The sequence below is a fragment of the Silurus aristotelis genome (assembly GCF_946808225.1).
Source record: "Silurus aristotelis genome assembly, chromosome: 6".
Classification (NCBI taxonomy): domain Eukaryota; kingdom Metazoa; phylum Chordata; class Actinopteri; order Siluriformes; family Siluridae; genus Silurus; species Silurus aristotelis.
Genome location: NC_139579.1, coordinates 32,004,125 through 32,025,837, shown reverse-complemented (window position 1 = coordinate 32,025,837; position 21,713 = coordinate 32,004,125). Strand labels below are relative to the sequence as shown.

Below are 21,713 nucleotides of genomic sequence, written 5' to 3'. Positions count from 1 at the left end.
ATTTTACTGTAAAAAGCGGGCAAACATATTTATTCCCCCAAATAGTGGGTCAGAGTTTTACTGTAAAAATAAATGACTGAACACGATAATAAAAGTCGTGTGTGATTTAGTCAATGACAAGTTCAAGTTTATTTCTATTGCGCTTTTCACAATGGACATTGCCTCAGAGCAGCTTTAAAGAACTCAAGAGTTCAACTAAATGATGTGTATTTATTTTGTATCCCTGATGAGCAGCGGTGGCGACTTTGGGAAGGAAAAACTCTCTTAGATGTTATGAGGAAGAAACCTTGAGAGGAACCAGACTTAAAAGCAGAACCTCATCCTCATTTGGGTGACATCAAGAGTTTGATCATAAATCTTCCAACAATACAGAACACTGGAAAAAGAGAACTTACATGAGCACTGGAGTATAAGATTATGAGTGCACTCTTTTACAGTCATTTCACGTTGTGGAACCAGGAGCTCATAAAATAGCTCAATATTTGAGATCATCACAGATCCAACACCAGCTTCATCATGCCAGAGCCTTTAAACACTCAAAGAGGTCCAGTGTCCAAACTCCACATGAGGTGGGATCCAATTAGCACTGGTACGTCTCTAGATAGTTCGGGATGTTTGGGTTCTACTTGTTTAAAGGTCCATAATCTTCATGAGGTGGGACGTGACTGGAGCTGGAGCAACCTCAGGATGCCTCGGGATGGGGAGAGAAAGAGAAGCAGTGGAGAGGTATTAGCGTAGCTGCTGTTCATGATATTAACAGCACAAGTTGATAATGTGCATGTGATCAGATGTTCTGGAGCACAAGGTTATGATGTGATGTGTGTTATGTGTAGGCTTTGCTAAAAACATACGTCTTTAATCTGCACTTAAACTGGGAGAGTGTGTCTGAGCCCCGAACACTGTCAGGAAAGCCTATATCAGAGTTTAGGAGCTAAATGTGAGAATGATCTACCACCTTTAGTGGACTTTGCTATTCTAGGAAGTCTGAGTTTTGAGATCTCAGGGAGCGTGATGGATTGGAGCGTGTTAGAAGTCTGGAGAGATACATGGGAGCCAATCCATTTAGTGTTTTGTAGGTAAGAAGCAGCAAAATCTCCGTCTTATCAGAATTTAATAAGTTATGAGTCATTGAATTCTCTAACACTCAGCGTGTCTATGTGAGGAATTAAATCATAACTTTAAATGTACTAAAGTTAGCATTTTAAAGTAAAGAGAAAACAGAACCAATTTTTATTTTATGGTGTAGTAGAATAAAGGACATTCTTTCTTTTAAACAAGCGACCAAGAAATAATAATAAGAAGAAAAAGAGCTGGTTTGGGTGACCTTCAACTTTTTTTTTCTTTTCTTTTTCAGTGTCGTTAAATTGGAATTAATATGCACATTACGTAAAGATATAAAAGTACTGGTTTTGTATAAATAAGAAGGTTAAACGTATATTTGTTTCCAGAGCTTTTTATTTATTCTGAAAGGTGGAAGAAAGGAAACTGGACCTCCAAATGTCCAGAACCGGCCCCGGGGAAACGTTTAACACTCTGAGTGAAAAGTTGTGGCATCAGTGTCGTACTGAAGGGGATCCGCATATCCATGTTAACATCTATTTTTAGCTTTTATAAATATCTGTTTTGCTTTAAAAAACGCAAAAAACTTACGTGTTAGTGATTAAAGAACGATGCCATCAGGATGCTTGTAGGACCAGATGAGCGTAGTATCATCACAAAGCTCTTGTTATTGTTTGCTTCCTCAAAATGTTCTATATGAGAACTTATATCCTGAAACAAACAAAACAATAATTATACTAAATGAATTAATTACATGAGCACTACCAGGGGAATTAATAGAACAATTCAAAATTAAACATCAGCCAGTGAAACCTCCTTCAAACACGGTCAATTTAGATTAGATTAGATTAGATTAGATTAGATTAGATTAGACTGGGTTTAACTTTATTGTCATTGGGCAAAGCACATGAACCGAGCCAATGAATTGCAATCCAATGAAACCCAAATGATTTACATTTGCATTTACATTTACGGCTTTTGGCAGATGCGCTTATCCAGAGCAACTTGCAAAACTGGACTTAAAGAATGATCTAAAAGGAAATCATAATTGATCGAAGGAATCACAGAGGAAGTGCCAATTTAACTACTGCTAGAAATCTAGGCCTATAGATGTTGTGGACTCGGCTTTTCTGACATGAAGTGGTAGTTTACATTTGAAGCATTTGGCAGATGCGCTGATCCAGAGCAACTTACATTTAGCTCATCGTACATCTGAGTAGATTCGCAGTTGAGAGACTTGTTTAGGGGCTCAGGAGTTTAGTTAGTGTGGCTGGATTTCCAATTCCTGCCTTTCCTGTTCCCTGAGAGATGCTGGGACCAGTCAAGCAGTTAGCATGCAGGTATAAACTATGACTAGTAGGTGCTGATGACAACGCTGCAGGGGTGCAAATATAAATTTTGTTTTAAGTCTCCAAACGTTTTGAGGCTTTTGGTGCCACCAAGTTCAAAATCCATTAACATGCAAATGGTTCTACTGACGTCTGTCAGTCCATCCATTTTATATATGTAAATTTGTAAGAAAAGTAGGAAAGCTGTTAAACATGAAATTGACAAAACAGCAACTCAGGCAGAAACTTCTGAAGGACGTCGAAGGACAACATTTGTTTACCTGCTTGACATTTCAGCGACGTTTCAAACTCTTTTGCAGTAATTGTTTTCATTTTCATGGTTTAATCGCTGAAAATATTTCACATCGTTGACGTGTACATTTATTATAGATAATTTATATTGTCAAGTGATATGTTATGTTTCTTTCTTTCAGCTTCTCCCATTAGGGGGCGCCACAGCGGATCCTCCGCATGTTTGATTTGGCACGTTTTTACGCTGGATGCCCTTCCTAACGCAACCCTCCCCATTTATCCGGGCTTGGGACCGGCACTAAGAGTGGCTGGGGTCGGTTCCCTGACCGGGGATCGAACCCGGGCCGCATCCTAACCACTAGACCACCAGGGAACCTTGACATGGTATGTTTAATAATTGTAAAAAAAAAATATATATATATATATATATATATATATATATATATATATATATATATATATATATATATATATATATTCTCACTTGTTCCTTTAGTTTGCCCATTGAAGCTAAAAATATGCAAATTTCTAACAAATGAATTAATTCAATTCAATTAAATTAATTTTTATTTGTATAGCGCTTTTAACAATGAACATTGTCTCAAAGCAGCTTTACACAGATAATGTGGTGATTAAAAATAAATATGTTCTTTATGAGTAAGTTTGTCCCTGACAAACCGGTGGCGACTGGCGACTGTGCCAAGGAAAATCTTCCCGAGATGGCATAAGGAAGAAACCTTGAGAGGAACAAGACTCAAGAGGGAACCCATCCTCATCTGGGTTACACCGAATGTCCATTTGTGGCAGGTATACAATGTTGCGGGGTGCAGTGATGATGATCAAAAGCGAAGTGTATTTCTGAGTCAGTGTAGGAGACTGTTGACATCAACTACAGTACAATCCAGGCAGGCCTGGATGAAGTGGGAAGATCCACGGGGGGGAGAGGGGCAGGAACAGTGGTCACTGGCGCCTCAGGAGCATGTTTAACTCGACCGAGAAAGAGAGAGAGAGAGAGAGAGAGAGAGAGAGAGAGAGAGAGAGAGAGAAGAGGGTGACAGGAAGAGAAGGATATGGATTATTAAGTGTACCTATTGTTGCATGAGAGTAAAAGTCACTGTGCAGTTTGGACTCTGGCAAGACTCGCTATGGCAGCATAACTAAAAGGGAGAACCAGAAGGTAACACAGACATGAGGGATCTCTGGGATAAGAGACGGCCCACCACACCACCATCAACAAACCTGAGTGAACACGTGAATGTGAGGGGACGACAGCGTACAAATATCCCAGTTCACCCAACACTCTATATCAATGTTCCCTCCAGATCTGAGCCTTTACCTGAGAAAAAATCTACTGATTAAAGGCTTGACTGAATAAATATGTTTTCAACCTCGACTTGAACACTTAAACTGTGTCTGAGTCCCGAACACTGATAGGAAGGCTGTTCCATAACTGTGGGGCTTTATAAGAGAAAGATCTGCCCCCTGCTGTAGTCTTCATTATTGGAGGAACCAACAGATAGCCAGCACCTTTTGATCTAAGTAGGCGTGGAGGATCATACTGGTACAGAAGTTCACTCAGATACGGTGGTGCGAGACCAATAAGTGCTTTATATGTCAGTAGTAGTATTTTATAATCAATGCGAGATTTGATTGGGAGCCAGTGTAGACTGATTAATACAGGGGTGATGTGGTCATATTTCCTAGATCTAGTGAGGACTCTTGCTGCTGCATTCTGAACTTACTAAAGCTTATTTATGCACCTACTCGCACACCCAGACAGTAAAGCGTTACAGTAGTCTAATCTAGAAGTAACAAAAGCATGAACTATTTTTTCTGCATCCTGTAACATCATATTTCTAATTTTAGCAATATTTCTAAGGTGAAAGAAGGCGATCCTGGTAATATTATTCACGTGAGCCTTAAAGGAAAGACTCGAGTCAATAATCACACCAAGGTCTTTGACAGCCGTACACGCTGAAACAGAAACACCATCCAGAGATGCTAGGTAATCGGAAAGTTTGCTTCTAGCTGCATGTGGTCCTAGTAAAAGTACTTCCGTCTTATCTGAGTTTAGCAGAAGAAAGTTATCGAGCATCCACTGTCTTATGTCCTTTACACATTTTTCAACATTGTTAAGCTGATCTCTCTCATCTGGCTTTGCTGAAATATACAGCTGTGTATCATCAGCATAGCAATGGAATCTAATACCATGTTTATGAATAATTTCTCCAAGAGGCAGCATATATAAAGAGAAAAGCAGAGGGCCTAAGACAGATCCTTGAGGAACACCAAACTTTACCTCAGAGAGTGTGGAGAACTCACCATTTACATCAACAAACTGATAGCGATCAGTCAAATAAGACCTGAGCCAAGAGAGAGCTGTTCCCTTTATTCCAACAACGTTCTCAAGTCTAGCAAGTAGTATAGTGTGATCAATGGTGTCAAAAGCTGCACTAAGGTCGAGCAAAACAAGTAAGGAGACAAAACCCTGATCAGAGGCCAATAACAGGTCATTTACCACCTAAACTAGCGCCGTCTCTGTGCTATGATGAGGCCGAAATCCTGACTGATACATTTCAAAAATATTATTCATAAGTAGCTGTGAGCATAACTGCTGTGCTACAACCTTTTCCAAAATTTTGGCTATGAAGGGGAGATTTGATATTGGTCTGTAGTTGGACACCTGACATGGGTCAAGGTCAGGTTTCTTAATTAGGGGGTGGATAACTGCCAGTTTGAAGGATTTTGGTACAAAACCAGTGCTAATGGAATAGTTTATTATTTTTAAAACAGGTTCAATTACCTCTGGAATGATCTGTTTAAAGAAACTTGTAGGCAAGGGATCGAGAATGCAGGTTGATGATTTTGATGAGGAGATTAATTAAATTAAGTCATTCTCGTGAATAGGAGTAAAACTTTGTAATTGATTGTCTGTTATAATTACACTGCTGTCTACAGGGTTACTTGTAAAATAATTTGGATTTATATTAACCGTCTGGATTTTTTGCCTGATGTTTTCAATTTTATTATTAAAAAAGTTCATGAAATCATTAGTACCTAATGATGGTGTGCATGTGAGTGCAGTGCTTTTATTCCCTGTTAATTTTGCTACCGTGCTGAATAAAAATCTAGGATTATGCTTGTTATTTTCTATGAGGGTGGAGAAATATGCTGATCAGCAGCACTAAGAGATTTTCTATAAATTAGGAGGCTCTCCTTCCATGCTATTTGAAATACTGTTCATTTTGTTTGACGCCATTTACGTTCAAATTTCTGAGTGGTCTGTTTTAAGGTGCGTGTATGATCATTATACCACTGTGCTAATTTTTTCTCCCTGATCATTTTGGTCTTAAGGGGAGCTCCATCATCTAGGGTATAACGTAATGTTGATTCTAGGTGTTCAGTGGCACAGTCGAGCTCTGCAGGGTCAGACGGAGATCTATCTAATATCGTAATTTCTGGAAGATTGTTAATAAAACGCGCTGCTGTAGCTGACGTGAAAGTACGCTTAACACGGTAACGTGGTGAAGTAGTAATGCAATGACTGAGGCAAATTTTAAACGAGATGAGATAATGGTCTGAAATAGCTTCAGACTGTGGAATTATGACTACGTTTTTTATTTTTAATCCAAATGTTAACAACAAATCGAGAGTGTGTCCACCACTATGAGTGGGTCCTATAACATTCTGATTCATTCCAACTGAATCTAGAATGGACACAACAGCTGCTCTTAAGGAGTCTTTCTGATTATCAAAATGAATGTTAAAATCACCAACAATTAATGCTTTGTCTAGAGAAGTAACTAAATTTGTGATGAAATCTGCAAATTCTATGAGAAAATCAGAGTAGGGCCCTTGGGGTCTATAAATAATAATGAGTGGAATTGTCTGACTGGACCTGCTTTCAGACACTGAATATTTTATGCTGGTGTAAAGAACTTCAAATGTTTTAAATTTGTGTTTAGTCTTTTGTGTGACTCTTAGATTATTATTATAAATAGCTGCAACTCCGCCTCCTCTGCCATTTAGACGGGGTTGGTGTATGTAACTATACCCAGGAGGACTCGCTTCATTTAATGCTAAATATTCATTTGGTTTAATCCATGTTTCTGTCAAACACATTATTTTAAACTCCTGGTCGGTAATAATTTCGTTTACAGTAAGCGCTTTAGACGTGAGAGATCTAATATTCAGCAATCCTATCTTTAGATTAGAGGTGCTGCTGTGCGTTCAGTCCTATTTAATTTTATGTTAATCAGGTTACTAAAACAGACTTTCTGAGAATTTCTATATTTTGGTTTCGCTCGGGGGACAGACACAGTCTCAATTTGGTGGATCCTGAGTGACGACTCTGTGCAGCTAGCAGACGGTTGGCTTAGCCTGTCTGTCTGCTCCCTGGCCTTGGCTCTAGACAGTCACTTGCTAACTAGTGCTGTTCTGAGACTATGACCTATACTACAAGAAATGAGAGCAGCACCTTCCCGAGTGGGATGGACACCGTCCCCCCCTAACAGGCCAGCCTTGCCCTCAAAAATGCTCCAATTATTAATGAAGCCCACATTGTTTTTGGAGCACCACTCGGACATCCAGCAGTTCAGCGACCATAACCTGCTGTAGGCTACATCGCCACGTCGTATTGGGATGGGGCCAGAGCATATTACAGCATCGGACATTGCCTTCGCTAATTTACACACCTCTATAATATTACTCTTAGTAACCTCTGACTGTCGAAGGCGTATATCATTAGCTCCTGTGTGAAAAACTATCTTAGAGAACCTGTGCTTTCCTAAGAATCTAAGCTGACCTGCTATGTCCGGCGCCCTGGCTTCCGGTATACACATGACCTGTGCTGCTGGTGCCCCTAAAGGTCTAGCTAATTTCACGTGCCTCAGAATGGAGTCTCCTAAAACCAGAGCTCTTTCAGGTTTCTCAGTGGGTGCTTCACTGAGGAGAGCAAACCTGTTGGACACGTGAAGCGGAGAGGAATGGTGCTCCCGTGGGCAAGCCTTGGCGTTAGCTTTGGCTTTGCGAATATGCCGCCGAGTCGTCACCCATTCGCCCCGCTGCGAGGGCTCTAATGCCGGAGTCGGGGGAATATTAACTTCACCTAGGGCATCCAGACTTTCCCCTGCAGAACCTGGACTGCTCTCGCACTCACTACTTCTCTCTAGACTCTGGATGCGCTCCTCTAATGCTAAGCTCTTCTCCGTCAAAGAGCAAACTAGCTTACACTTCTTACAGATAAAATTATCGCTAACAACGGAGAGAGACTGACTAAACATGTCACACTTCACACACTGAATAAACTGGATGTTCGCCATAGCAGAGAAATTACGTACCCTTAATGTGGTTAATGTAGTGTGTGTTCGTAGTTCTGGTGGGAATGTCCTCCACGCACTGCTTTCAAATTCTCAAACAGGGAAAAAAGCGCTCTTCCGAAAGCAAAAATACACGAGATGGAGCCAACGGCAAAATAGCTGCTTGCAGCTTGGTGCGTCCGTGTTCAATGTGAAATTAAATACATTTCAATTAAATAGAACTCAAATGAATAAAAGTGTACTGCTATAAACAAAACAGGGGAACACACAAGCAGGTGGTCAGAATACATTTAATAAATACATTTCTATAGATTTCTTTCTATCAGGGATTTATTATTACTACAAACTACTAATAGTGATAACACAATAAATGTTTTCATTAAAAATATATATTATTCAGATATAAACTACACAAACTAAACAAACAATTATGTTAGTTTAGTTGTTTCGGTATTGTGAGCACAAATCACAAGATCATTCAAATGTTATTGCAAGTATAAGGTGAAAAATGGAAATTCAACCTCCAAGAACTTTAGAAGTAAATGGAGGGATCATGTTGCCATACAGACAAAATCCGATTTTGCGACCAGTGGTTTGTGTATATGTACATTGTATATGACCAATGTACATATTCAGAAGAGAAATCTAATAATAATAATGAAAATTATTACTATAATAAAGGATCGATTGCTTCTATTTGAATGGAAGTGTAGCACACAAGATTATTTTGAATGGGAAATGAGTTCAGTCGGATCAGAACCGTGATTGAATTTTCTCTATATAAATAACCTGAATGGCTGATTACAGTATTGAAGATATTTCATTTAGAAAATCTCTAGAATGCAGTTATTTTTATTACTTTTTGATAGTTAACAAATTTACCATTGGCCTTCCTAAAACAAGATTATTTTGAATAGGAAATGAGTTCAGTCACTTGGAAGAAAGTAAAAAAATATACTCCTGTATTCCACAGGTGTGTGTGTGTGTGTGTGTGTGTGTGTGTGTGTGTGTGTGTGTGTGTGTGTGTCTGTCTGTCTGTCTGTCTGTCTGTCTGTCTGTCTGTCTGTCAGTCAGCAATGGCTTCAGCTGATTTAATGAAAGAATGCACATGGTAAATTTCAATCCTTCTGATTTAGTGCTAACGCTAATGCAGGACAACAGCGATGTCCATGTTCAGGATCACAAGCGGTACTGAGTTGACAAATTTTTTGGTACCACTGCACAGGAAATGAAGACCCCACAATTGTCCACCACAAAAGTAATTGGTGTCCATCACTGTTTATTAATAGAATATTTTCACAGACACAAAAATGACAGATGAGGACTGGAAGGCTTTTTGACTTGTCAATATGCATTTTAATGCACTGTTGCTCAAACAGGGATGGATGTTCAGCATGTTTGGCTTCTCGTCTATAGATCTTGACAGTCTTGTGTTTAAACTTGGATTGAATTGGGAGCATTTTTTATTTAATTTTTTATGTGTACATAGTCAACGTTATCTACAATCCCATTGATTTACTTTTCTGATGGTTTTTACCTTCAAAATACATGTGCATTCTTTTCATTCTGACTTTCCCAGACAGCTCTGTACTTTGCTTGAAATTATTTTTCCATTTGAATAGGTTTAATGACGGATTACAATATTGAAGATGTTTAGTTTAAAACATCACTAGAATCCAATATTTTTTTTTATTTTATAAGGGTAACAAAGCTGTCAATGTCTCTTGCAATTTTGGGGATTAAATAAGCAAAAGTTCATATGCAAAGAGCATTTAGGTCTAGTTTAATTTATATTAAATATGACATTTTCTTTGATGGCATTTTGGCAGGCGCTCTTATCCAAAGCGACTTGCATTTATCAAATTAATACACCTGAGCAGATTATGGGGTTAAGGGCCTTGCTCAGGGGCCCATGAGTGAAAGCTTGGTGTGGTTGGGATTTGAATATTGTATACGAAGTTTAATACCTTAAACATTAAAAAATCACCTTCTCCATTACGCTTTTGTTATTTTTTAAATATTTGAAAAGTCATTTCGAAGAAAATTGTGCATTCTTTTTTGTGAAGGGGTTTGGATAGATCTTCTTATCTACCTAGTTTCAAAATATTTTTTTCTGAGAGTGCTCTCTATAGTTGCTCTGTGGAACATGGTGAGGATGAGTGGTGGAGGTTGGGCTTTCCTTAGCCTTCTCAGAAAATAGAGATGCAGTCCGGCTTTCTTGACTATGGACCTGGTGTTGAGGTACCAGGTGAGGTTTTACACCAAGTGAACACCAAGGAATTTAGTGTTCATGACAATGTCCACTTAGAAGCCATTGATGTTCAGAGGAGACTGGTTGCTCTCTGTCCTCCTGAAGTAAACGAGCACACAGCCCTGGGGGACTCATTTGATTTAAGGAAATCTGTATGGAAAGTAGGTGAACAAGGACAAAGCAATTATTATAATTTTTTTTTTTTGCATAAGTGAGAAGTGTAAAAGAAAACATATAGCAGTGCAGTTTATCACATGCTTCAGAAGGCTTCTAAAGGACAATGAAATGTAAAAAGCTATATTTTCATCTTTAGAAGTCCAAGTCCTTATTTTTTAAGAACGTTCCTTTAAACTTTTTCTTTCATTCATTTGAGATAAATTACATATTTTGGATAATTTCATATTATTACAGTGTAGACACTTTACAAACTACATACACGTTATAAGGTCAGATTTTTCTGGACGGCAGTGATGTCCTTAAAAAAAAAAAGTCAAAGCAACATGGACCAGTCATGTGGTGAAGAAAATATCAATGATAGTAAACGAAACTTTCTTTCGGGTTCTCCCGTTAGGGGGCGCCACAGCGGATCCTCCGCACGTTTGATTTGGCACGTTTCACGCTGGATGCCCTTCCTAACGCAACCCTCCCCAATTTATCTGGGCTTGGGACCGGCACTGAGAGTGGCTGGGGATGGTTCCCTGACCGGGGATCGAACCCGGGTCACAGCGGTGAGAGCACTGCATCTTAACCACTAGACCACCAGGGGACAGAATATCAATGATAGTAACATCAATAATTTAACTCAGAGTTAATTAAAGGCAGCATTGAGGTAGTAACAAGTAAAGACAAAAGAGATCCCATAGAAGATCTAAGTATCTAAGAAGAAGAGCAGTAAATCTTTATATCTATTAATCCATTTTCTTTTACTTTTCCCGGTCCAGGTAATGGGGACATCTAAGGCAGTAATGGGGGCAGAGATTTTTAGATGCCTGACCAGCTTTCGCAGCTTCTCCAAACCAGATGATAAAAATCCACTCTGTCAAATCTCTTCATCTAGTCTTTGGTCCTCCTCTCCCAGTCGGCTTTGCCCCAAGCATCTTCCAGTATCCAGCAGGTAGAAGACACATGCTCAAACCACCTCACCTCAACAATGACTCTCCCACAGAATGTCCGAGCTTCACACCTGACTGTATCTCTACGGCTGAGCCCAGCCACCCAATCAAGGATGCTTCGAGTTTTAAAGAAGTAGACCAAAGTAAACTTCCCTTGCAGAATGCAAGAAGGATACCAAATTGACCAAGCATGGCAATCAAGCTTCAGCAAGCAAACACATCACAAAAGATCAATAATAGGGAAAATCTGATGACCAAGTCTGGGTCTGGAGAACTGTCACAAGTTAAAATAATTCAGTTAATTAAAAATAAACCAATAAGACAAAATAAAGCTGTGAAAGTTATACAGATTTACCATAAATAGTAGTAAAGTCAAATTACTTTAATGGCATTTTAACTATATACAGCTGGACAAAGTTCCTTCAGGACCAAGGTAGAGTACCACAAAACTGGAGGCACTCAACTGTAAAGGAAGTCTTTAGATGGCGCTATAATTAAATCTTGATAAATAATATAATTTACTTGAACTCGGAAACCCAAACCTGTTCCAGCATGGCAATGCCCCTGTGCATAAAGTGAGCGCCTTAAAGATCTGGTTTACATGCTTTGGAGAGAAAGATCTTGAGTGGCCTGCTATAGAGCTCTGATCTCATCCCTACTGAACACCTTTGGGAATAATTGGAATGCTGACTGCACCCCAGGTCTCCTCACCTACATCATACCTGCCTTTTGTAATACCCTTGTGAACACAAATGTCCAAAAGCACACTCCAAAATCTAGTGGAACATCTTCCCATGCTCGAAAATCACATACCAAACTTAAGACCAATACTACCAATACCAATACTTTTGTCAATATAGTATATGTCATATTTTAACCTGTTTCAGGCTTCATCAAATTCAGTTTCCATCCGAAATGATTTTGTTTTATTTGGCTAATATATACAGTATATCACCACCAAGACACAAGCCGTGAGTCACATGCCAGTACCACTACTAAGAGGTCTACACTACTGTCACGTGGACATCACTGGGTCACCTTCTCAAGGTTCTACAGGGATAAAATTTGCCCTCCAACTTCAGTAGCTGTCTCCTGTCATACACTCTGATTTGAAATATGTAAATCTTTATGGAAAAGTCACCAAGAAATCATCATACTTGAAAACGACAAATGGAAAATAGTCAGATACTGCAGAAAATCCACTGAAGAAGAGTGAGAATAAAAACCTCTCGACATTTGGTTGTTTTGCTTCTTACCATTTCAGGTATGTTTCAGAACTCTTCTGCAATGCTTCGTTTCTCCCATGTTGCCTAATTAACTAGAAATGTTTTACAGTGCTTGATAACTGGTGTTACTTTTTGTTTTATATTGTAAACTATAATATAAAATATAAAACCATTAATTCACTAATCTTAGATTATTTAATGTCATGCAAGATGACCTTTTTGACACATTCTTCTCTAGTTCTATGCTCATTAAGGATTTAAATCTTTCCAACAGTGCGATAATTTAGATAAATTAAATGACAACATAAAAGCAAGTGATCACAATAAACTCGCTCGATCCACCGTGTATTAAGTTTCTAGCAGGTCAAATGAATGCTTTCTGATTTGTAAGAATGAAGTATAAAATATAAATAGTTTGTCTAACAGTGGCATCAGGTGGTTCTTACTACTACTATTACTATTACTACTAATACTACTAATACTAATATTTATTAAATTTTTTATTTCTGTTTAAAGAATAATTCATTTTAAATTAATTAATTTATAACATATAAAACTGCCAAAACATACCTGATAAAGCAGGTACTGTGATTTCTCTCCTTTAATGTTATTTTGAAAACGACCAAACTGTGCACAGTGACTGATGGTTGTACACTTGATTATTGTGTCTGTTTTCTGAATTCAATCCAAATGTCAACCTTCCAAAAGTGTTTTTGCCATAATGAATGGGTTGCATTACACTCGACTGACCCCTGTTAGGTCTAGAATGGACACAAATGCTGTTGTTCAATGATTATAGTTGCTAGCACTTCTGAATTATATGGATGAGAGCTGTATGGAACAGTTTCTCGGTGGAGTCTTTAGTGTAGATATCAAGCTTGGTGATATAAGCAATTCCCTTTCAGGAACTCAAGCTGCATCGAAACGCTTTGGGAACATGCTTTTGGGAGACATGTTATCCATGCTCTGAAATAATGTGTGCAATCAGTCAAAAATTCACCGGCAGGATGATGTCATGACAAAGAATTATAAAACGTTAAAATGTTTTTGGTCTGGCTAAGATCCTCCTCACGGCCCCGGGGAGACTTTTCTCTTTGAGAGCAGTTCACATCCCTGGTTGGTTGAATGATGCAGCAGACACCCTGTCGAGGCAGGGTTTGAGACCCGGGGAATGGCGGCTCCACCCTGACATGGTGGAGCAGATTTGGGAGTAATTTGGCAAAGCCCAGGTGAATCTGTTCGCATCTCGAGAGACGTTGCACGGTCCTCTCTGGTTCTCCCTTACCACTCCAGCCCCACCGGGCAGAGGCTGCATCTGTATGTCTTCCCCCCTGTCGTGCTGTTTCCGGGAGTTCTGAAGAGAGTTTGCCGGGATGGAGTCCGTCTACTCATGGTGGCTTCAAGGTGGCTGTGGCCCCTGACCATTCTCCGCTCCAAAGCTTCCTCCACGAGGAGGTCGTATGCTGCCAGATGGCGCCTGTTCTGCTCATGGTGTGAGCACCACCAGCTGAATCCAGTCCACTGCCCGGTTGGTTCAGTGCTGGAATTCCTCTAAGGACAGTTCGCCGAAAGGGTTGGCTCCGCCCACCCTGAAAGTCTACGAGTCTGCCACTTTGGCATTTCATGCCTCTTATGACGCGTTTTCATTGTGGCACCGGTGATGCAGCAGTGCCTGGATGGGAACTGGAAGTCGTCTGAGCCCCCCTTTGAGCCTCTGGATGAGGCATCTTGTTGGCCATTTGCTCTCTCAAGAGAGTCGGAGATCTGCATTCTATTTCTGTGGCCCCCTCCTTCTGGAGTCTCTTCGGGTATCGCCAGTGCCTTTTTGTACCCTTGAACGGGTTATATCCCCAAGGTGCCCTTGCTCGGCCAACGACCCGCGAAGTTACAGGCATGTTACCCTTCGACGTTTCAGGCCTCAGACCAGGAGAAAATCCCGACTGTGCCGGGTACGTGCACTGGACACTTACGTCCACAGGACGGGTCCTTGAAGAAAGTCCGACCAACTGCTTGTCTGCTATGGCCCTCCGAGGAGAGGCCTCCCTGCTAATAGGCAGACCCTAAACAGATGGATCATTGATGCCATCGCATCCTCTTATTAGTTCTCTGGTCTCCCCGCTCAATTCGCGGCCAGAGCTTACTCGATGCAGCTTCTAAGGCTTGGTCCTCTGGAGTAGTCCTCCAAGACATCTGCAACACTGCAGTCTGGTCCACCCCACCAACCTTTGTCCGGTTTTACAACCTGGACCCCAGTGCAACGCCTGTCCCCTCTGTCCTTTGACCTAGCTGTGCTCATTCACACTAGTCAGGGACTGGTCAGTCTGGCATGATTGGACTCTCGTTCCCCAAGCGTTTTAATGCAACTTGAGTTCCTCAAAGGGAACACGATTGTGCTGATATTTCTGTTGCTGCTGAGTAAGAATCTGATGTAAGACCTCCCTTATCCAGTGTTCTGGCCAGTGTTCAGGTTAAATTTGTGTTTTTTACTGTTAAGTACCAAATCTTCTTCTTCTTTTTCTTCTTTCGGCTGCTCCCATTAGGGGTCGCCACAGCGGATCATCCGTCTCCAAACCACCCTGTTCTCTACATCTGCCTCTTTTACACCAACTACCTGCATGTCTTCCCTCACCACATCCATGAACCTCCTCCTTGGCCTTCCTCTTTTTCTCCTACCTGGTGGCTCCATCCTCAGCATTCTCCTACCAATATAATTCATGTCCCTCCTCTGCACATGTCCAAACCATCTCAATCTCGCCTCCCTCACCTTGTCACCAAAACATCCTACATGCGCTGTCCCTCTAATAAACTCATTTCTAATCTTATCCATCCTTGTCACTCCCAACGAAAACCTCAACATCTTCAGCTCTGCTACCTCCAGCTCCACCTCCTACTCTTTTACTCACCACTCCACTGCCCTCCCTCTCATTCACACACATGTACTCTGTCTTACTCCTACTGAGTTTCATTCCCCTTCTCTCCAGCACATATCTCCACCTCTCCAGGCTCTTCTCAACCTGCTCACTACTCTCCCAACAAATCACAATATCATCTGGAAACATCATAGTTCAGGGACACTCCTGTCTGACCTTGTCCGTCAACCTGTCCATCACCACTGCAAACAGGAAAGGGCTCAGGGCCGATCCTTGATGCAGTCCAACCTTCACCCTGAACCAGTCTGTCGTACCTACTGCACACTTCACTGCCGACACACTGTCCTCATACATGTCCTGCACCACCCTCACATACTTCTCTGACACACCTGACTTCCTCATACAATACCACAACTCCTCTCTTGGCACCCTGTCGTACGCCTTCTCTAAATCCACAAATACACAATGCAATTCCTTCTGTCCTTCTCTATACTTCTCCATCAACATTCTCAAAGCAAATAAGGCGTCTGTGGTGCTCTTCCTCGGCATGAAACCATACTGTTGCTCACAGATGGTCACCTCTTCTCTCAGCCTGGCTTCCACTACTCTTTCCCATAACTTCATGGTGTGACTGATCAACTTAATTCCCCTGTAGTTACTGCAGGTCTGCACATCTCCTTTATGCTTATAGATCGGTACCAGCACACTTCTTCTCCATTCCTCAGGCATCTTCTCACCTTCCAAAATCCTGTTAAACAATCTGGTCAAAAACTCCACTGCCATCTCTCCTAAACATCTCCATGCTTCTACCGGTATGTCATCTGGTCCAACCAACTTTCCACTCTTCATCCTCTTAATCGCTGCTCTCACTTCCTCCTTACTAATCCTATCTACATCCTGCTTCACCAACTCCACATCATCCAACCTTCTCTCTCTCTGATTTTCCTCATTCATCAGCTGCTCAAAATACTCCCTCCACCTTCTCAACACACTCTCCTCACTAGTCAACACATTTCCCTCTTCATCCTTTACTGCTCTAACTTGCAGCACATCCTTCCCAGCTCGGTCCCTCTGCCTGGCCAATCGGTATAAATCCTTTTCTCCTTCCTTAGTGTCCAACCTCTCATTGTACAGCTCCTCATATGCCTTTTCCTTGGCTTTCGCCACATCCCTCTTAACCTGCTGCCGCATCTCCTTGTACTTCTGCCTACTTTTCTAATCACTCTGTCTATCCCACTTCTGTTTTGCCAACCTCTTTCTCCTTATGCTCTCCTGCACTTCCTCATTCCACCACCACGTCTCCTTGTCTTGCTTTCTATTTCCAGATGTCACACCAAGTACTTTTCTAGCTGCCTCCCTCAACACTCCTGCAGTAGTTGCCCAATCATCCAACTGTCTGACCTCTTCCCTGAACCTCACACTACACTCTTCCTCCTTCAGTTTCCACCATCTTATTCTTCTTTCAGTCCTCACTCTCCTCCTCTTCTTCTTCTCCTCCTTAACCATCCTACAGACCACCATCCGATGCTGTCTAGCTACACTGTCCCCTGCCAACACCTTACAGTCTCCAATCTCCTTCAGGTTGCATCTCCTGCATAGCACATAGTCCACCAGTGTGCACCTTCCTCCACTCTTATACGTCACTCTATGATCCTCCTTCTTCTTAAAATAAGTGTTCACCCCTGCCATTTCCATCCTTTTAGCAAGATCTACCACCATCTGCCCTTCCACATTCCTCTCCTTAAAACCATACCTACCCATCACCTCCTCATCACCTATGTTCCCTTCACCTACATGCCCATTAAAGTCTGCCCCAATCACCAATCGTTCTTTCCTAGGTACACCATCTACCACTTCAACTAATTCACTCCAGAATCTTTCCTTCTCCTCCATCTCACAGCCAACTTGTGGAGCATAGGCACTGATGACATTTATCATCATCCCTTTAATTTCCACCTTCACGATCATCACCCTATCAGAAACTCTCTTCACCTCCACTACACTCTTACTGTACTATTCCTTCAGAATCACCCCTACACCATTTCTCTTTCCATCCACACCATGATAAAACAGTTTAAACCCACCTCCAATGCTCCTGGCCTTACTCCCTTTCCACTTGGTCTCCTGAACACACAGCATATCTACCTTTCTCCTCTCCATCATATCAGCTATCTCTCTCCCTTTACCCATCATAGTACCAACATTTAAAGTACCAACCCGAACCTCCACTCTCCTGCACTGCTCCTTTCCCTGCTGTCTCTGTAGATGTCTTCCTCCTCTCCTTCTCCTCCTTCAGCCAACAGTAGCCCAATTTCCACCGGTACCCTGTCGGCTAACGATACCTGTGGTGGTCGTTGTTAACCCGGGCCTCGACCGATCCGGTATGAAATTCTTATTTGTGATCCACATATTTGATTTGGCACTTGTTTTACGCTGGATGCCCTTCCTAACGCAACCCTCCCCATTTACCCGGGCTTGGGACTGGCACTAAGAGTGCACTGGCTTGTGCATCCATAATGGCTGGGTTACTGTTAAGTACCAAATGAGACCATGAAAAAGAGTTGTGAAAAGAAAACTTTTGGCTTTCCTATAGAGTTTTCTATTAAGTGTTATATGGAGTATTATAGTATGTGTGCGTGTTTGTCTACAAAAAGTCTAAATGGAGTAAACAAAAACAAAGTAAGTGGATTTAGGCACCTGCTGCCTTTTGTTGATTGTTGATGAGAAGTACACAGTAAACAAGAACAAAAGAAAGTGGATTTGGACACTTGCATGCCATCCTGCTGGTCATTCGACAAAGAAAAGAGCAGCAAGCAACATGAGGAGAGCCCGTGATAAATGGTCAAAAAAACCCACACACAATCACTTTTTTTATAAAATTTAAGTGGTTCGCTAACCCTAACCCTAACAGTTCAACTTATTGGACTTTAAAAGCCAGAATAACGAATGTGGCACTAATTCTGATATTATTTCCTCAGACACACAGAATTGAATGCATAATAATTAAACATCCTATGGTTGAACAAACTCGGTGTTGGTCGGGTGGAATGTTTAATACTTTCCCTTTGTCACAGCATTCTAGTGAAGATTTAGGACAGATCTGACGGCCGCATTTTGCTCCATGAAAAAATACTTTTCTCAATAAAAATAAAGATACGAGGTGGAAAAAGTGGCAGATGGGGATTTTCTAAGAGGCCATGCACTATAATATATTTTTTTTTCTTGACTTCATTCTCTTGTTTTTCTTGTTTTTCTTGTGATCACGATTTAATTTTCTCGCCATAACAAAAGTCTCGATTTACAGTATCTCACATTTCACCAACTATTTTAGTATCTTCTCAAGGGACAATACTACAGAAATGATACTTGGTCAATGTGCAGGTTGTATAAAAGTTCAGATTTACTGTCCTCTAAAAAAGAACTCATCATACAGCCATTATTGTCAAAAAAACAAGGCTGGCAACAAAAGTAAGTCCACCCTCAGTGATAACAGCTGTACACCGTGTAACCGCGCCAAGCCACACATACTATTCATCATGTTGTTGTTTTTGTCTGCTTGACAACCATACAAATTTGTGTATCTTGCAGTTCAAATTTAGTGCTTTTAGTCTAATTCTCTCACACTGACCACTGGATGTTCAACATGGAACCTCATAGTAAAGATCTTTTAGTATTTCAGAATTAGAATTGTTGCTTTTCACAAAGATGGCGGAGGCTGTAAGATCATCCTGAGAACACAAGTAACTGTGCTGATGTTTATTTACTTCTATTTTATTTCTTAAAGGGCTTTAGAGGGTTTTTCTAACAACATCAGGGATGGAGAAGCACCATTTCATACTCCTGTTGTTTACAGGTGAGAGAAAAGTGAAACTAACATTAATTAAAGAGAATGTCATGGTCATACCATTGCATAAATCTATTGAAACTCTTCTCTACAGGAGCCGCCCCCCTCGTCCTGTCTGTGACGCGCAAGTATTATCTGATCCAGGATGAAAGAAATTGGACCGATGCTCGATCTTACTGCCAATCCACACACACCGACCTGGCTGTCATCAAAAGCAATGAAGACATGATCCAACTCCAGAACGAAGCCGACAGTCAACAATTCAGTTCTTATGCATGGATCGGGATGTACATGAACATGTATGGCTTCCACTGGACCTATGGAGATGAACCACTGGGGAGTTTGGTGTTCTGGGAGGATGGAGAGCCAAACAACAGATGGGGTGATCAAAACTGTGCCGCGATTACTCCCTGGGGTTGGAATGATCTGGAGTGTTATGAACTTCACTCCTACATATGCTTTGATGGTAGAAAAAAAAATTAAACTTTATTCATTACATTATGCAGGAAATGTCTTGTAAGGAAATTTAGATCTGTGTGTTTCGAGCACTTAACTAAAATGTGTTTTTAAGAAACTACTTTACAGCAAATAGAAAAAGTTATCTAGATTTATTCATGAATTTTCATGTTTTATTTTTACAGAAACAAAGACTGGCAGTGACAGATACATTTACATAGATGATTCTGTAGAGTGGACTGACGCTCAGACTTACTGCAGACAGCATTACACAGACCTGGCCAGTGCAAAAGATGAGAACGAAAACTCTCTTATACAGAATATAATCTCTGGCAGGACTTGGTTTGATCTGGTTAGAGATGGCTGGAAGTGGGTTGACCAAACCAACTTCTCTTATGTCACCTGGATATCTGGAGAACCTGATAATTACTGGGAGAATGAAAATTGTGGTTATTTAGAAATGGGTGAGGCTGGTGATTCACAGTGCTCTGATATCATGCCTTTCTTCTGTTACTCAGGTATGTTCCATCACACATACATAACATTCAGTTAAACACCAACTGCTTTTACAATTTAAGTGTAACTGTGTTTTACAACATTTCAACATCCAGCAACCGCAAAAACACAAACCGTGAGGATAAAGATTCAGTCCAATCTGGACTTGAACGATCCTGCAGTAAATGAGGACATCTTGGAGAAGGTGGGTCTCGTCCTCCAACAAGAGCCAAGTTACAATGTACATTCTCCTCCTCATTGCTGTAAACAGACCCCTAGTCTTAATCAAGTTATGTGTGCAATTTCTGTACACTTGATTGTATCTGTCTCTGTTCTGCAGTATTTCGTAATAGATTCCATCTTTTGATTTTTAGATCAAGCAGAAACTGAAGGATCATGGCATGGAAGAGGACATCACAGTGAAATGGATCATGAAACCAGATGGAGTGGTGTTTCACAAAGAGAAATGAAACCTTTAGTGAAATAGAAAAAAAAAATCTACAAGTCTATAGCTGTGTCTCAATTGCTGTAATTCTGTAGTGCGTTAGTCATTTTGGTTGAGTAGAATATTCACTCAGGGAATTTGGTAAGTTCACTGTTAGAGGGATGGTGAAGGGGAAAACTGTCAATTACTTCGAAATGATCCTGCATGAACTGTATATAAATAATTCTTATTGCTTCCTCATCATATTAGTTAACTAAACCATTTTCATTAATGATCAAGTAGAATTCATACACTATGTTCTATAAAATAAACAATCAATCTGCATTTCCCTCTACCGAGATTCCTCCTGAGATCCATCTGTAAAATCAGAGATGCATCTTTTTGTGAGCTGATAACAAGCCAGATGGTCCCTCTCCTCTTTAGTCTGGAGGATGTGGTGTTCATGGTTTCCTAAAAGAAATACACATTTTGATCCATCTGACCACAGAACAGTTTTTTTTGTCTTAGTGAATTTTAAATGATCTTTGGCACAGAGAGGATGACAGCATTTCTGGATCATGTTTACGCATGCCTTCTTCTTTGCATGTAGAGATTATTCCTGCATTTGTAGATTTGTAGATACACTATTTGATCCCAATCATCTTACTGACCTGTTATTAAATAACCTCATTAGTTGTTTCAATGTTTCTCCAACTGTTACATTTAATAACACTTACTTTTTCCAGACTTTTGTTATAAGACCAGTTTTACATAAAAAAAAAAAGAAAGAAAATCAGTATCATTGTCACGCATAAAAAGCAAAGCACAGACAAGTGGAAGTTACTCTGCCTCACTTTTATGCAAATTAAACAATTGGCAGTGTAACAGCAACAGAGGTCAATATTTAGAGGTAAATTACAAAAAATGTGAATTAGCACTCAGCCAAAGTGATGGGTGCAGTGAGAATTGAGCATGACAATGAAATGGCTTGTTTTGTCTTATGCTATGTGTTTGTGTTGGCTTGTTTACTTTATTTAAAATTATTATGTTAATAATGCCAATAATGAATTAGTTGTTA

General features: G+C 40.5%; 1 protein-coding gene across 1 annotated transcript; it reads left to right on the top strand.

Annotated features, from left to right (window-relative positions):
* Positions 1-10,401: 10,401 nt before the first annotated feature.
* Positions 10,402-21,001, top strand: LOC310727901 (macrophage mannose receptor 1-like). The gene is made up of 7 exons (XM_083544868.1): positions 10,402-10,745; positions 10,993-11,322; positions 19,201-19,269; positions 19,355-19,726; positions 19,902-20,234; positions 20,328-20,416; positions 20,586-21,001. The coding sequence occupies exons 3-7, from the start codon at positions 19,233-19,235 to the stop codon at positions 20,679-20,681; spliced, it is 927 nt and encodes a 308-aa protein (XP_083400994.1). The 5' UTR covers positions 10,402-10,745; positions 10,993-11,322; positions 19,201-19,232; the 3' UTR covers positions 20,682-21,001.
* Positions 21,002-21,713: the final 712 nt, after the last annotated feature.